The sequence below is a fragment of the Mandrillus leucophaeus genome, unplaced genomic scaffold (assembly GCF_000951045.1).
Source record: "Mandrillus leucophaeus isolate KB7577 unplaced genomic scaffold, Mleu.le_1.0 Scaffold297, whole genome shotgun sequence".
Classification (NCBI taxonomy): Eukaryota; Metazoa; Chordata; class Mammalia; order Primates; family Cercopithecidae; genus Mandrillus; species Mandrillus leucophaeus.
Window position 1 is genome coordinate 2,012,104 of NW_012103109.1, and position 17,281 is coordinate 2,029,384.

General features: G+C 42.2%; 1 protein-coding gene across 3 annotated transcripts in view; it reads left to right on the forward strand.

Moving 5' to 3' along the window:
* FANCI (Fanconi anemia, complementation group I) overlaps positions 1–17,281 on the forward strand; it is an 81,872-nt gene that overhangs the window by 63,342 nt on the left and 1,249 nt on the right. For all 3 annotated transcript variants that reach the window (XM_011986319.1, XM_011986317.1, XM_011986318.1), the window contains 13 exons: positions 989–1,155; positions 1,491–1,576; positions 2,590–2,706; positions 5,088–5,139; positions 6,365–6,492; positions 6,590–6,658; positions 6,854–6,947; positions 7,259–7,446; positions 8,720–8,773; positions 8,855–8,914; positions 14,113–14,181; positions 15,896–15,991; positions 16,560–16,667. In XM_011986319.1, coding sequence (XP_011841709.1) covers positions 989–1,155; positions 1,491–1,576; positions 2,590–2,706; positions 5,088–5,139; positions 6,365–6,492; positions 6,590–6,658; positions 6,854–6,947; positions 7,259–7,446; positions 8,720–8,773; positions 8,855–8,914; positions 14,113–14,181; positions 15,896–15,991; positions 16,560–16,667 — 1,288 coding nt within the window. The remainder of the gene's footprint in view (positions 1–988; positions 1,156–1,490; positions 1,577–2,589; positions 2,707–5,087; positions 5,140–6,364; positions 6,493–6,589; positions 6,659–6,853; positions 6,948–7,258; positions 7,447–8,719; positions 8,774–8,854; positions 8,915–14,112; positions 14,182–15,895; positions 15,992–16,559; positions 16,668–17,281) is intronic.

Here is a 17,281-nt window from a genome sequence, read left to right on the forward strand (position 1 = left end):
AAAAAAAAAAAAAAAAAAATGGATAACAGAATATTAACAATTTTATGCCAGTAAACTTTAATAGACAGATTTCTTGAAAGCTCATTCAACAAAAAATAGGCAACCTGGCCAGACGTGGTAGCTCACATCTGTAATCCCAGCACTTTTGGGAGGCCAAGGCAGGTGGATCACCTGAGGTCAGCAGTTCAAGACCAGCCTGGCCAACAAGGTGAAACCCCAACTCTACTAAAAAAATACAAAAATTAGCCAGATGTGGTGGCATGCACTTGTAGTCCCAGCTACTCGGGAAGCTGAGGCAGGAAGACCACTTGAATCCAGGAGGTGTGAGTTTGCAGTGAGCTGAGATCACCTGACTGTACTCCAGCCTGGGTGACAGAGTAAGACTCTGTCTCAAAAAAAAAAACAAACCTGAGTAATCATATTTCTATTCAAAGAAATTGAATATGTGGTTCAAACTCTTTTCACAAAACTTCAGATCTAGGTCTATTCAGTGATAAATTCATCCAAACATTTAAGGGAGAAGTAATGTAAATTCTGTGCAAATTCTAGAAAATAAGAGAGAACATATTCCACCTCATTTAGTTAATGAGGTCAGCATTACCCTGATACTAAACCAGACCCAGACCATTGCAAGAAAACTGCATAGCAATATCCCTCATGAATATAGAGTCTGCTGTGTTAAAGGCAGACTCAGAAGGCTATATACTGAATGATAACCATTTTTGTATGATGTTTTGTAGAAAGTAAAACCATAGGGACAGAAATTAGATCAGTAGTTGCTTGGAAATGGGAGGAGAGCATAGACTATCAGTGAGCATAAGGGAACTTTTAGAGTGATAGAAATACCTTGATTGTGGGGAGATTACACAACCATATAAGTTTTTTTAAAATTCTAGAACTGTTCACCTACAGGGTATGAATTTTACTGTATGTAATTTTATCTTGGTGAACCTGTCTTTAAAAACAAAACCACTTTACCCTGCTTCAGAGTCTTGCTATGGAGATACACTTCAATTCCTACTTCAGTGGAAGAGTCGGGAAAGAAAGAGAAAGGAAAGAGCATCTCACTGCTGTGCTTGGAGGGTTTACAGAAAATATTCAGTGCTGTGCAACAGTTCTATCAGCCCAAGATTCAGCAGTTTCTCAGAGCTCTGGGTGAGCATTGCAGTATCAATAAATTGACTTGATTTAGGTTTCTCCTTAACTCAACCCCTTAATTCCATTTGTTAATCTACCAGAAGACACTTGAGAACAGTCCTAATGTTGCTAAGGAGTGACATCTAGTGGATTCAGGATTGGCACCTACTGGATTATATTCAACCATAAAGAGTGACTGGAAAATGGAATATAGTATTAAGAAATCACAAAATTTTAGAAATAAATTTAACTCTGCCTTTAGACTTTTTTTGGCTTTCAAAAATTTTAGCTATTAAAAGGCCAAGAAGCATGAGTTTATATCAAAGAAGACAGAGTTTCTTTTCCATTCATAGATGTCACAGATAAGGAAGGAGAAGAGAGAGAAGACGCAGACGTCAGTGTCACTCAGAGAACAGCATTCCAGATCCGGCAATTTCAGGTGAGAAGCCTTGCGAAGCTGCTGTAGCAGCCTGAGGGGCTTTGCAAAGGAACTGTTAGCAGGGGCAGCTGGTAAGAATGGGCAGACAGTGACCAAGTAGGAAATGAATTTTTTCTGGGTCATCCAAGCCACAGGACATAGCTCTCAGAATGGAAGATAATGTATAGTGAGGATGTGTATTTAGCCACCCAACCTGCAATACTCATTACCTCCAAGGACCACTGTTTGAGTTGATGTAAACAGAAAGGAATCTTCAAGGTATAGAGTCTGTTTTTGTTTCTGAGTCTGTGGTATAATTTGGCTTGGTCTGATAGACTCCGTAAAGACTGGACAATATAGCTTGTTAGTTTCTTTTTTTTTTTTTGAGACGGAGTCTGGCTCTGTCGCCCAGGCTGGAATGCAGTGGCCGGATCTCAGCTCACTGCATAGCTTGTTAGTTTCTAACCAATAGTTGTCAAAATATCAGGATGTTCTATCACAGGACTTTTTTATTTAACAAGTAATTTTGAAGTTCCTACCATGTGCCAGAAACAGTTCTAGGTGCTGGGGATATAGCAGGGAATAAAAGAAACAAAATATTCCTATCCTTATGGAGCTTACATTATAGTAGAAAGACACTGACAAATAATCAAATACATACTTATTTCAGGTAACAGGGAAGGTATATAAGGAACGCTGGGTTTGGTGCCTGGTCTAAGCCTGAGATCAATGGATAGGCTCCAGGGAGCTGTGAGCCACCAGAAATTGGGTACATAGTTCCTTATCTACATTTAGCATGGGGTTGGAACAGAAAGAGCCAGTTTTCAGGAGAATTCTCAGAGAGGTTTATGGTCAAAAACAGCTTAGGAAACTACTGCTCAATTCAGGATTATTTTCAGATTTTATCCTCTTGGAATTTTGGTAGCTTTGAATTCTTTGTGTCCTAGTCTTAGGAGTCTCTGACTAGATGCCTCTTCTTCCTGATAGGATTGTGTCTGCTAACCTTGCTTGCTGTGTGTGCCTTCCTTTCTCAGAGGTCCTTGTTGAATTTACTTAGCAGCCAAGAGGAAGATTTTAATAGCAAAGAAGCCCTCCTGCTAGTCACTGTTCTTACCAGTTTGTCCAAGCTACTGGAGCCCTCCTCTCCTCAGGTACTAGTACCACTCAATTCCATTTAGCATTCCTTAGAAGGCAAGGATTATTGCATCATAAAAGTGTATATCTAAATGTCCTCTTGAAGTTGAACTTATTTTACATAATATGTTAAATTATACACCTGAGTTAATATAAGACCTGTAAGATATATTCTTTCCTACGTAATATGTCTACCACAACATACTTATATGCAGCCATACAGGGCAAGAACATACTGCTTTTGTTTTGTTTGTTCCGGGTAGAGTGAAACACCACGGAAAGAATCCTGTGTGATCTTTGGTGCCTTCAACCTTCTTAAACCTGTGTTCTTTGCCACTCTTGATGTTTCCCCTTTTCTAAGAAGAAAGTCTGTTAATTATGAAGAAGGCAGTTGACATTCAGCAGCTGACTTTCTCAGCACAATTACCTGGTACTGACTTTGGAGGAAATTCAACCAAAGATGATTAATTCAGAAAGTGTAACTATATCCCCAAAGCAGAAACACCTCTGCAGAGATAGGTTGTATGTATATATGTGTAAGTGTGCACCCACATGAGCACACACAAGAATAAGAGAAGGACCGCATGTTGGGGGTCTGTTCCATTCAGGAGTAATTTTCCTGTAGGATGATACAGTACCTACCGGAGCCCAGGACTGTGTGCTCCTACCACATCTACATCCTGGGCTTGAGAAAGACAATGAAGCCCTGCAGTATACTCCTCTTTATGTGAGCCCTTGCCTCAGAAGACTTGTAGCCTTCTGAGTATGAAGGTGTTTGGCACTAGAAAGCAGAGCTGTTTCCTGTCGTCCTACTTCCAGGTTTGCCCAAAGAAAGTCCCTTTTGTTACTTCATGCCAGTTCCAAACAGCTCACCCCCACTTTGCTTTCAGCATCATTATTTCATACTGCTGTTTTTGCTGCAAAGAGTAAAGGACTGGGAAGGAAATAGATAATTGGGGCAGGGGGAAATTTGAGAGAAAATAAATGGATTTAGAAAGGCTAAAATTTATAGGAAAATTAAAAAATGTTTCTTTCTTAAACTTTAAACTTTTAGATTTTTAAATGTTTTACCACCTACCCCTTCTCCCTTAACTTCAGGTAGTCTCTTTAAATTTTTTTTTTTTTTTTTTTTTTGAGATGGAGTCTTGCTCTGTCACCCAGACTGGAGTGCAGTGGCGCAGTCTCGGCTCACTGCAAGCTCCGCCTCCTGGGTTCTTGCCATTCTTCTGCCTCAGCCTCCTGAGTAGCTGGGACTACAGGTGCCCGCCACCATGCCCGGCTAATTTTTTATATTTTTAGTAGAGACGGGGTTTCACCGTGTTAGCCAGGATGATCTGGATCTGCTGACCTCGTGATCCACCTGCCTCGGCCTCCCAAAGTGCTGGGATTACAGGCGTGAGCCACCGTGCCCGGCCAAAAATTTTTCCATTTAATTTTGAATTGGTAATAAAGTCCTGTGATTTGAAAACCAGAGATTATCAAGAGATTTATGGTGAATGGTCTCCCCCACCCATGTCCTCCATCTGTTTAGTTCCTCCTCTCCCCCATAAGTAAACACCTTTAGTTTTTTGTGTCCTTCAACCTTCTTTATTCCTCTCCAAGTAAATACAGAGTTTTATTCCCAATCCTACCCCTCTTCACAGGAAAACTTGTACATCCTGCTTATTTCATTGAACATAGTATTCTGAAGATCTTTTAATATCAGTTTGTAGAGAGCTTTCAGTTAGCCTCTTAATTTACCTTTTTTCTCAACAGATCAAAACTGCATTCTTGTTAGTCATTTACACTTAAGTATAACCGCATTTCAGTGCCTTTGTAGCTGAAAGAACTGCTGAAGCAGAAAGGTGACTGTGTGTCTGGTGATGCAGACCCTTGCTATCTAAAGACCTTAAGTCCCCTTCACTTAGCTAAGAAAATTCTGTCTGGTTTCTTGACTCTTTTATTTCTCTTTTTTCTGCCCTTCTCTCTTCTAACCTCCTTTGTTCTTTCGGCTTCTAAATGCTAATTCTACTGTTCTTATAGCCAGGATTTCTCTTTCCCACATCTTTCTGATAACCTGATATTCTCAAGTGGAGAGTCTGGGTGCACGGGAAAGAAAAGAGGGTGCTTTAGCCCTAGACCACTATGGTAGAAGCAGAGGAAGTTCAGGTGTAAGGACCCCAAAACTTTTGGCCCTCAATAAGGACATAGACATTGAGAATTAAATTATATATTATTCTCATAATTCTTAGAATTTTGGACTTATTTTTATGCCCTTCGTCATATATTACCACTTGAGATCTAAGAACATATTTTAGCAGCTGATTTGCTTAGACAGGGAAAGGTCTAGAACTCTTCTGACAACACCTAGGTCTATCTCTGGCATGTTTCTTTAATATCTGAATGATCTCTAATTTAGTTTGTGCAGATGTTATCCTGGACATCAAAGATCTGCAAGGAAAACAGCCGGGGTAAGTTTCCTGCCATGTTTTCCTAAAGGCTTTATATAAAATCACTGTCCTCCAATGGCATTGGGAAAAGAAAAGGTATTCCCCATTCATTACACATTCACCAGAGTGGTCAAAATGAAACAGACACCTAATACCAAGTTTAAGTGTTGGCAAGAATATAGAGTAGTTGGGCCTTTCATTCACTGGGGGTGGAGGTATAAACTGGTATAACCACTCTGGAAAGCTGTTCAGCAATATCTACTAAAATTAAATATATGCCCATGACTCAACAATTCCAGCCACAACAGAAAAATGTGGAAGAGTCCTCTTAGCAGCACTATTTTAATAGGTAAAAACAAACCTAAGTGTTCATCAGCAGTAGAAAGGATAAAAGAATTATGATATATTCACACAGTGGAATCCTATACAGCAAATGAGCATGAACAAACTACATGTACACACAACTTGGAGAGGATCTCACAAACGTACTGTAAGACAAAAGAAGCCAGATAGAAAAAAAGGGTACTTACTGTAGAATTCCATTTAGATGAAGTTCAAAATTAGACAAAATTCATCTGAGATGTTAGAAGTCAGGATAGCAGTTTCCTTGGTGGGGCAAGTTAGGAGGGAGTCCCTAAAATACTCGGAATGTACTTGATCTGGATGCGAGTTACACAGTAATCATGACTAATGATGGGAAATGTCTGCCTTCCTTGGGCACATGGATAAAGAGGCATCATTGCAGACTAACTGCTTGGCTGTAGTATGTGTAACACTGGGATGTTGTGCCTGGGACATGACAAGTTACTTCCTGTTCTGGTTAGGCACTCCACCCCACATACCCTGTACACATACCTGAGGGACCTGACTGGGTTATAACTTACCTTTTTTTTCCCTTTCTTTTTTTTTTTTTTTTTTTTTTTTTGAGACAGAGTTTTGCTCTTGTTGCCCAGGCTAGAATGCAATGGCACAATCTTGGCTCACCACAGCCTCTGCCTCCTGGGTTCAAGCAATTCTTCTGCCTCAGCCTCCCAAGTAGCTGGGATTACAGGCATGCGCCACCACGCCCAGCGAATTCTGTGTTTTTAGTAGAGATGGGGTGTCTCCATGTTGGTCAGGCTGGTCTCGAACTCCTGACCTCAGGTGATCCACCTGCCTTGGCCTCCCAAGGTGCTGGGATGACAGGCGTGAGCCACCACGCCTGGCCATAACTTACCTTTTAATTTGCTTTTCTTCCTATTCCTAGAGGATGCCTTGTTTTGCAAGAGCTTGATGAACTTGCTCTTCAGCCTGCATGTTTTGTATAAGAGTCCTGTCATTCTGCTGCGTGACTTGTCCCAGGATATCCATGGGCATCTGGGAGATATAGACCAGGTACTATAATGAGCCTTCAGTACAATACCCTGTGTGGGGATGGGGGTCAAGGGAACAACCTTACTGTCATTAGGTCTCACCTCTCTTTTTTCCCCAGGATGTAGAGGTGGAGAAAACAAACCACTTTGCAATAGTGAATTTGAGAACGGCTGCCCCCACTATCTGTGTAAGTGTTGTACCTGAGCCATGGAGAATAGCTTTGTCATTCCTTCCATTCTACTCTATGTGAAGTGACTTGTGTCCTATAGTGGCTTGTGTCCTGAGACCTGTAACCCACCTGTAGGTGGCCAGGTGACCACAGTTATTATATTACCCCGACAGCTGTGTGTAGTGAATCACACCAGGCATTCTTTTCTTTCAGTTACTTGTTCTGAGTCAGGCCGAGAAGGTTCTAGAAGAAGTGGACTGGCTAATCACCAAGCTTAAGGGACAAGTGAGCCAAGAAACTGTATCAGGTAAGATAAGTTCAACTGGGATTCCAGGAATTGACATGAGCAAGGTCAAAATTCATACTGGGCTAGTGCATAAAAATGGAGCCCCTGAGCTAAATTTCTTATTTGCTTTTAAGCTAGATTTTTTCCTATGTGATGAAAGAAGTAGAAGATCGTATGTCTTATCACAGTACAATTATTAATTCACTCTGCATATTGAATGTTCATTTTTCCATAAAGACTTTTTAGTTAGTAGTAATCAATTTCTAAATCTCCTTTACTCTTAACTAGAAAATGAAGTTGGGTTTGAATGTGCCAATTTTATTTTTCTTTAGAAGAGGCCTCTTCTCAGACAACTCTGCCAAATCAGCCTGTCGAGAAAGCCATCGTCATGCAACTGGGAACTCTGCTTACATTTTTCCATGAGCTGGTGCAGACAGCTCTGCCATCAGGCAGCTGTGTGGACACCTTGTTAAAGGACTTGTGCAAAATGTACACCACACTTACAGCACTTGTCAGATATGTAAGTATTTGCGACAAGCAGATTCACCCCCACCATTCTACCCCAGTGAGCCAGGAGATGAGGCTGGGGCAGTAGCCCACTGCTGCAGAATGTCCCCAAACAAGAGAGCGTTTGCCTCCATCTTGGCAGGTCATGGTTTCATTTTAGTTTGGTCAGTACGTGGCAGGCATCTCCACAAGCCAGGGAAAAAGAGTTTATAATTCTGATCTGCTTTTGGGTCAGACATGGTGGCTCATGCCTATAATCCCAGCACTTTGGGAGGCTGAGGCGGGTGGATCACCTGAGGTCAGGAGTTCAAGACCAGCCTGGCCAACATGGTGAAACCCCGTCTCTACTAAAAATACAAAAATTAGCCGGGCGTGGTGGCGGGCACCTGTAATCCCAGCTACTCAGGAGGCTGAGGCAGGAGAATCACTTGAACCCGGGAGGTGGAGGTTGCAGTGAGCTGAGATTGTGCCACTGCACTCCAGCCTTGGCAACAGAGACCCCATCTCAAAAATAAAAAAATAAAAATAAAAATCTGCTTTTGGAGGCCTTTAATTCCTTGGCATGTATGTGGCACCTGATTGAGAATGAATGCCTCTTTTAAATACCTTCTAAGGTTTAATCTAAAACAATCCTAGAATTAAATCTGAGCCCATAATGCATAGAAATTATACCATTTCTAACCAGTCTGGACACTAAAGAGGTGTTTATTCCTTTTTTCATTCCTTTAACATGTAGGTGTTAAATGCCTTATAGATCAAGTACTAAGGTGGGGAAGACAATTGTTTTTTATAAAAATACAAGGCGTACCCTGCCCTTACTGTTTGTGTTTCTAGCAACGATCCATATTAAATACTTAGAAAGGCACAGATAACCCAAGAAAGATGTGGACCACCCTGCATCACAACAGTGTGGCTCTCTCAGAATGTGCAGCTCTAGCTACATGTGGCTAAGCTGCTGTAGTGGAAACACCGAGAGCCTCTTCTCTTTCTTGGCATCTTTAAAAGGAAAAACAGCAAAGTAGTTGGGTTTTATATACAGGGACTATCAACCTGAGGAATTTTTAAAGAAATGAGCAAGTCAGAAACAAACCCTTCATTACCTATTGTCTGGGAAGCTTAGGAGCTTTGGAGGAGAGGAATAAGGAAGCCTTGTGTCTTGGCTTCTCTGTGAATTTTTCTTTTCCCTCTTCAGTCAGAATGATGAGTCACACTCCATAAGCTCACTACAGCAGTCACTTGTAGCTTCATAGGATAGTCTGCTAAATCTAGTAATCTTTTTTTATTAGTATCTCCAGGTGTGTCAGAGCTCTGGAGGAATTCCAAAAAATATGGAAAAGCTGGTGAGTTGAGAATGTCTTTCCTAGGAATGGGGGAAGCACTTTTATTGCTGGTTACATTGGTTTCGTTTTCCCTTGTTGCAGGTGAAGCTGTCTGGTTCTCATCTGACCCCTGTGTGTTATTCTTTCATTTCTTATGTACAGGTAAGTGATTCAGAGGCAGTACCCAATAGGTCTTCAAGAAAGGATTTCTTACATGCCCAGGGGACTATTGATCACCTGAACTGAGCATATATAAACTTTTTCCCTTGCTTACCACAAGCTGGAGGCACCCATCAGAGACCAAGTCAAGGCTTGAGGGCTTTGGAGCAAGGAGATCTTTATTTATGTAAAGAAAACTGTTTCACTTAATTTGGAGAAAGGAAGCATATATGTTTGCATTTGGAGCAAGGAAGGAAAAAGCATGCTTGGGCTCATGGACTTGGTTTATTCCTGGGTGACTGAAAGTCCATGCCATGAGGCATCCTCTGGGAGTGTGAGCAGAGTAGCAGCAAGCACATGAAGAAGGGCTGTGAGGAGATGGCAGTGCAGTGAGGGCACTTTCAGGGAAGTGGAAGGACGTGGGCTTTGTAGGTGTCATTTGGTCCTAAATACCATCAGATTCCGGCAGTACTTGAATCTCCTTTACTGTTTGCTTAAACCAGAGTTTTTTAACCTCACCACTATTGACATGTTGGGCTAGATAATTCTTTGCTGTGGGACCTGTTCTGTGCATTTTGGGATGTTGAGCAGCATCCCTGGCCTCCACCTACCGGATGCCAATAGCAGCCCCCTAGTTGTAACAGCCAAAAATGTCTCCAGAAATTGCCAGTTGTCCTTAAGGGACAGAATCACCCCTGGTTGGAAAGAGGAAGAAACGAGAGATCTACTGTCTCCTAAGGCCACTTAGTCATGCAGTAAATGTATCACAGGGCTGTTACTGATCTTTGAGGAATCAAAGAGAATGGGTCCACTAAGTGTCAATCTCAACCAAGATTCTAGAACCAATTATTAAAGCAATGAATTGTGACCACTTTGATAGTGATGCTTCACTTGTTTTCTGCCTCTGCATCACTTACAGGCACAATATCATTTTATCGGTAACTTGCCTCAGTATGTGTATTCAGGGTGCCTCTTCCCCTCCCTTTAAGAATCAGCAATCGGCTGGGCACGGTGGCTTACGCCTGTAATTCCAGCACTTTGGGAGGTTAAGGCGGGTGGATCACCTGAGGTCAGGACTTCGAGACCAGCCTGGCCAATCTGGTGAAACCCCATCTCTAATAAAAATACAAAAAATTAGCTGAGCATGGTGGTGGGCACCTGTAATCCCAGCTACTTGGGAGGCTGAGGCAGGAGAATCGCTTGAACCTGGAGGGCGGAGATTGCAGTGAGCAAAGATCGCGCCATTGCACTCCGCTCTGGGCAACAGAGGGAATCCATCTCAAAAAAAAAAAAAAAAAAAAAAAAGAATCAGCCATCAAGTGGGCTATCATCTGGGTTTAGCTGAAGGAGTTCTTAGTAATGGACTGATAGCTGAGACTCCCTGTCACCTTGTCTTTGTATCAGTTTTGTGATCTGGGTCAGGAATGCATCATCATCCATTTTCTATATCCAGCCATCCAGCCAGTAGTCAACTGTCATAAAGCTATTACTTCTGGTCCTCTCCTTTTATCTCACCCAAATGCTTGCAGGAATGCTTTCTTAAACCTCATGCTTGTAAATTTTCATGTGGGTGCCATTCGTCAAACAAATCTGTTGGATATATATCTGTCCATTACCGTATTTGGGTTTTGAGTTTCCTCATCTCCAAGTCTTAAGGTTACCTATAAAGCCACATTTCACAAAATATCCTATATAGACTGAGACAGTCCTCAAAAAAAGGAATTCAGGGAGAGATGCTCATACCGTATCTCTCACCTTAGAGATTCATGGTGTCCATTTGCATATTAAAGGCGCTGAGACCAGCCATGGTGGTTAATGGAGGTAAAAAGATCACTTGAGGCCAGGAGTTCAAGACCAGCCTGGGCAACATAGTGAGACCCCATCTCTACAAAAAATTTAAAATTTAGCCAGGTATTTGCCTATAGTCCCAGCTACTTGGGAGGCTGAGGCAGGAAGATCACTTGAGCCCAGGACTTGAAGGCTGCAGTGAGCCATGATCATGCCACTGTACTCCAGGGCAACAGAGTGAGACCCTGTATCAAGAAAAATAAAAACAACGCTGAGAGTTCCAACAGTATGTTCATTAGTAGTTTTCAGACCTATTCAAGAACATTTTTTTAAAAATAACAAATGTTACTACTATTTGGCAGAATAATGTTCCATAGAGTACAGTCTGGGAAATACTGCTGTTAGATCCTATTTACTACCCTTGTTGTGATTCAAAAGTCACATTGTCTAATCATTTTATTAGAACAGGTAATACTTAGAGAACCTCTACCTTGTGTCTGATGTGTTAAGCTTTCTTCATACATCATCTCATTCATCCTAGCTATAGGTTTTGATTAGTAGTTATCCCCATATGCATGATGAGAAAAGATTTAGAAAGGTTAATCAGAATGCCCAAGAACAGACCATGAGTAAAAGGCAGATCTGAGACTTGAACCCAGCTAGTTAGACTCGATAGCAGGAATTGGCACACTTTCTCTGTAAAGGGCCAGATAGTAAATGTGGGTCATACAGTCTCTATCACACCTACTCTACTATTAGAACATAAAAAGCAGCCATAGACAACATACAAATAAACGAGCATGGCTATGTTCCAATGAAATTTTCTTGTCAAAAACAGGCCATGGGCCAGATTTATACTATGGTCTTTAATTAGCCAACCATTGCTCTAGAGTCATACCTGATACTTGTTGACATGTAAAATGTTGCAAGGTTTTGGATTTTCGTGTTTCTGACCCCATTCTCAAGCATTTTCTTCTGGGAATCACTACTACTTCCTAGACTATTATTTTCCCCTCATTACACAGTAATCAGTTTCATTTCCTCCCTGGGCATTCCTCCTCCTCCATCCATATTTGATTTAAAGCCTTACTGACAAATCAGCTGATCTGCAGGCAAACATTTTACATTTTTCTGTTTTTGTGAGATGTACTTAATGAATACCCCTGGGCAAGAGCCCATGCATGGTTCCATTAACTCCAACCCTTATCTAGAAATGGGGATTGCATTTTCCACATCTCTCAGTGAACTGTTATTCTCTTGTAGCCCCCTCTTCATTTCCCCAGTTCCTTAGATCTCAATGGGAAGAAAGCAACGAAAACCATTGCACCAACTCTTAACATTCTGCCTAGAACTGTATACCTTTAAAAGATGCTTCTCAAGGGCCGGGTGCCTGGCTCATGCCTGTAATCCTAGCACTTTGGGAGGCTGAGGTGGGAGAATCACGAGGTCCAGAGTTCGAGACCAGCCTGGCCAACATGGCAAAACCCCATCTCTACTAAAGATACAAAAAATAGCCGGGCACGGTGGCTCACACCTGTAATCCCAGCACTTTGGGAGGCTGAGGCAGGTGGATCACAAGGTCTGGAGTTCGAGACTAGCCTGGCCAACATGGTGAAACCCCATCTCTACTAAAAAAATACAAAAATTAGCTGGGCATGGTGGCAGGCACCTGTAATCCCAGCTACTCGGGAGGCTGAGGCAGAATTACTTGAACCCAGGAGGTGGAGGTTGCAGTGAGAAAAGATCATGCCACTGCACTCTAGCCTGGGCAACAGAGCATGACTCTGTCTCAAAAAAAAAGAAAAAAAAAAGCGGGGCGTGGTAGTACATGCCTGTAATCCCAGCTACTCAGGAAGCTGAGGCAGGAGAATCGCTTGAACCTGGGAGGCAGAGGTTGCAGTGAGCCAAGATCACACCATTGTACTTCAGCCTGGGCGACAGGGTGAAACTCCATCTCAAAAAAAAAAAAGATGCTTCTCTTCTGGCTCTAATTTTAGTCCTGCCTGGATCAGTTGCAATGGGCAGGGAACAGGGTTGATCTAAGGAGTTGAACGGGGTCCCATCTTGGACACAACCTCTGGGAAGATGGTTCACTTCCCACTTGGTCAGTGAGGTTGATCTGTGACTGCTTCCTTGCCCCCGACTTAATAGGGCTTCACCCTCTACCATCCTCTACCCTGCCTTCCAGGGCCAAAAACAGATTCCTACATACCAGCCCCTCTGGAATGTCTACAGTTCATTTTCCAGAACATGACATGTGGAACAAACCTGTTTCTCTCATGGCTCCAGTTGCAGAGCTTCTCTTATTTTCAGGTCTGTTTCTTTAATTCTCTTGTCCTCGTGGAGTATGGTATATTCCCTTCCTAAGAAGGTTTAGAACTCCCCTTGAGGTAAAAAGCTTCCTACATTTCTGTACCTTACATTTGGGTAGGTTTTTCTCCCGTCTCGCCTGACTCAAGTCTTGATATTATCAGAATCCTATACCTTTTGGTTCCTTTTATTAGTTCTTCATCCCTCTCCAGCTCTTTATTACCCAATAATTTACAACACAGGGAAGTGTTCTGTGACCCTTTAAACCCTTCTTGAGCATGATAACCCATTGCACATATAATGTATCTAGTTTTGGCTTTGCTGAGTAACGAAAATAAAATATATCTGGTGATTGCTTGTAAGTGCGAAGACTGCAGGGCCCTGCAGCAGCCTCCTCAGCTTCCTCTCCTTTATGGAATCCTTTTAGTCCACTGGCTAAAATAGAAATAGAAATGCCTATTCCTGCTACCACCTTGACAGTCCCCATTTTAACCACTCTTTAGAGTACTTCACCAGCTCCTTGGCTGACCCAGTGCAGTAATAGTCCTGCCTTCAACTTCCACGTGCCAGCTCTAAGAACAACAGATTGTAAACAATTAAAAAAGAAAAATATCTGAGGATTACAAAGCATCACATTTTTTCCCTATCTTCTAACATCTGTCACACAGATAATCCTATTCCAGACTTGGCCTTCATACCCTGTGTAATTACCTTCTAAGAAAATTGCCACTAGCTGGTGGGCGTGGTGGCTCAGGCCTGTAATCCCAGCACTTTGGGAGGCTGAGGTGGGCAGATCACGTGAGGCCAGGAGTTCGAAACCAGCCCGGCCAACATGGCGAAACCCCGTCTCTACTAAAAATACAAAAATTAGCTGAGTGTGGTGGCGCGTGCCTGTAGTCCCAGCTACTCGGGAAGCTGGGGCACAAGAATCGCTTAACTTGGGAGGCGGAGGTTACAGTGAGTCAACATCGCACCACTGCACACCAGCCTGGATGACAGCAAGACTCCATCTCAAAAAGAAAAAGAAAAAAAAAATTACCACTAGCATGCTAGCTCTACAGAAAAATCATCAGGAATAAGAGAATGTGTTTCTGTTTCTTTAGAATAAGAGTAAGAGCCTAAACTATACAGGAGAGAAAAAGGAGAAACCTGCCACCGTTGCCACCGCCATGGTAAGCTGCTGACACTGACCATTAAAATATGGTTGTTAGTGAACCCTGAAAACATTAAGCGAAAGAAGCCAGTGACAAAAAGACCACATGTTGTATGATTCTATTTTCATGAAATGCCCAGAATAAATAAATCTAAAAAGGCAAACTAGATTAGTAGTAGCTCGAGATGGGGAAACTGGGGTGACAGCTAAAAAGGGTATGGAATATCTTTTGGGGGTGATGAAAATGTTTTAGAATTGACTGGTGATGGTTGCACAACTCTGAAAATACTGAAAAGTACATTGTGAGTGAATTGTATGGCATATAGCTCTATAAAGCTGTTACCAAAAAGTGTGTGTGTGTATTATATACATGACTGCTTCTCAAATCAGGGATTTTATGATCAGATGGAGCATCTTATTTTTCCTCTGAACCAAAAACATTTTATTCAGGAAGCATCAGAAAACCTTGAGTTGAAATAGAAATAGTAAAATAACTTGTGATACTCAATTGGGAGAAATTATTTTTAGGTAAAGTTGGTGAATGCAAAAGGTGCTCCCTAAAAGATGTGTAAGAGTCAGAGGGGGTACAGGAAAGGAGGCACTTAGTACATTGCTGGCAAAGGTGAAAATTAGTACAGCCTCTCCAGAGGCTTAGCAATGACTACTGAATCTCAGAAGATAAACATACATTCTGATGTAACAGTTTCACTTTTAGGATATACAGGCCTGTGTACAGGATGGTCCTCACAACATTATTCATAAAAGTAAAATATTAGAAACAAAGATATCCATTAATAGAGGACTGGCTAAATAGGTTATAGTATATTTATGCTGGAGAGATATGAAAAAAATAAACATCTAAATGTTCGGCTCTCTGGATTTAGCTCCAAGATAATGTTAAAAAAAAAAATGTGGGCCGGGCGCAGTGGCTCAAGCCTGTAATCCCAGCACTTTGGGAGGCCGAGACGGGTGGATCACGAGGTCAGGAGATCGAGACCATCCTGGCTAACACGGTGAAATCCCGTCTCTACTAAAAAATACAAAAAACTAGCCGGGCGAGGTGGTGGGCGCCTGTAGTCCCAGCTACTTGGGAGGCTGAGGCAGGAGAATGGCGTGAACCCAGGAGGCGGAGCTTGCAGTGAGCTGAGATCCGGCCACTGCACTCCAGTCTGGGCGACAGAGTGAGACTCCATCACAAAAAAAATAAAAATAAAAAAAAGTGTACAGTATCCTCATGGGTTAAAAATATATACAAATATATATATACACACACAGACACACACAGATATACATATACACACACACAAAAATGTATAAGGACCTACAAATTACAATTCAAGTTAGGGGGAAAGATATATAATCCCAGCAGTGAAACCTCGTATCCAAACCAGAACAAGGAAATAGAGCTAGGGTCAGAATAGGCTTAAGAATTTCAAGTTAGAAAAACAACTAAATTTCTGCAAATGATCCTGCTCTCCTCAGCCAGTCTCTAGATAACAACAAATACTGGAATTTTAAATGGAGAGGATCAGTGCAATTATCTCTACTGGCATTTGGGTCCTTCCAGATTGAACTGTCAAAAATTTTAGATTACTGGTATATAAGTAAAACTGCATTTGATTGGAAAACAGACTTTTCCCCCAAAGCCATACACAGTTTTGTAAGTGACAGCTTCAGAGGAAAACTTCAAAAACTGTTCAACCTGAAATTTGTCTTATGTTCCTTGCCCTTAGGCCAGAGTTCTTCGGGAAACCAAGCCAATCCCTAACCTCATCTTTGCCATTGAACAGTATGAAAAATTTCTCATCCACCTTTCTAAGAGGTCCAAGGTAAACATTCTCTTATTATGTCCTTCCATTCCCATTTACCTTCTTGACAGATCTAGCAAACTAAAGCAGCACAACTACAATAGAGGAAAAGACTCTAAGCCGTTTGTGTGTTTGCCATCCCCCCCACACACCACCCTTTTTTTTTTGAGATGGTGTCTCATTCTGTCACCCAGGCTGGAGTGCAGGTTCAAGTGATCTTTCGGCCTTAGCCTCCAGAATAGCTGGGACTACAGACATATGCCACCACACCTACTAATTTTCCGGGTTTGTTTGTTTTTGTAGAGATGGGGTCTGTATTGCCCAGGCTGGTCTCAAACTCCTGGCCTGAAGTGATCCTCCCACCTCAGCCTCCCAAAGTGCTGGGATTACAGGCATGAGCCACCACACTCAGCCTCTTTGCTGTTCCTGATCTGATGGTCTGAACCCCAGCATACAGAAGGAAGTGTGGGTGTGTGCTTTCTTTAGGTAGAAACGGAAAGGTTTCTCAGAGGTGCACTAAAAATAGCTTAAGCTGTTCTGGCAGGACCTATGAGTAGGGAGATGTCCCATGCTTACAATCCTGTCACAGGTGAACCTGATGCAGCACATGAAGCTCAGCACCTCACGAGACTTCAAGATCAAAGGAAACATCCTAGACATGGTTCTTCGAGAGGATGGCGAAGACGAAAATGAAGAGGTCAGTGCTGGCTTCTTGCTGGAGCCCAGCGAATCCCAGCCACTCTTCCTAGCTGATTAGCAGCCTATCTGGGAGCAGTCACAGATTAGTGGAAGGGCAACAGACTGGGAAAGGACTAAAAGGTGATCTGGCAAAGATGAGAGTCAAGGACTCTCAGAAGGGCTGTAAACTTTGGACCAATGAAGTTGCCCCAACTTGCATACATTTTTGGTAAACACTTCCAGGAAACAGGTGGTAACAAAACAGTGTCCTGCTGTGGGTCCTCGTCCTGTTATCCTTTAAACTACTGGATGATGACCAGCTATAGCAGTCTGGCTCAGAAACTAGTTTACTTCTCAAGTCATGCCCTCATTCAAAGGCCACTCATTAGTTTGGGTTAAGGCTTCTTTCTTCAATTCATGCCAGTGTCTTATCCTTTTCCCTTGTGGTTTGTTCCTCTCTCTTTACTCTTACCAGTGACAGTGCCACATCCCCATCCCTGCATCATCTTTGAAACAGAACCAAATGTTTCCTTAACTTCTAGCACCTAAAATTTTCACCTTAGGATCGTCTGATACGTAGCAAATCAGTAGGCCACTCCCATTTCAAAATTGGAAGTTTACATACAAATGCCC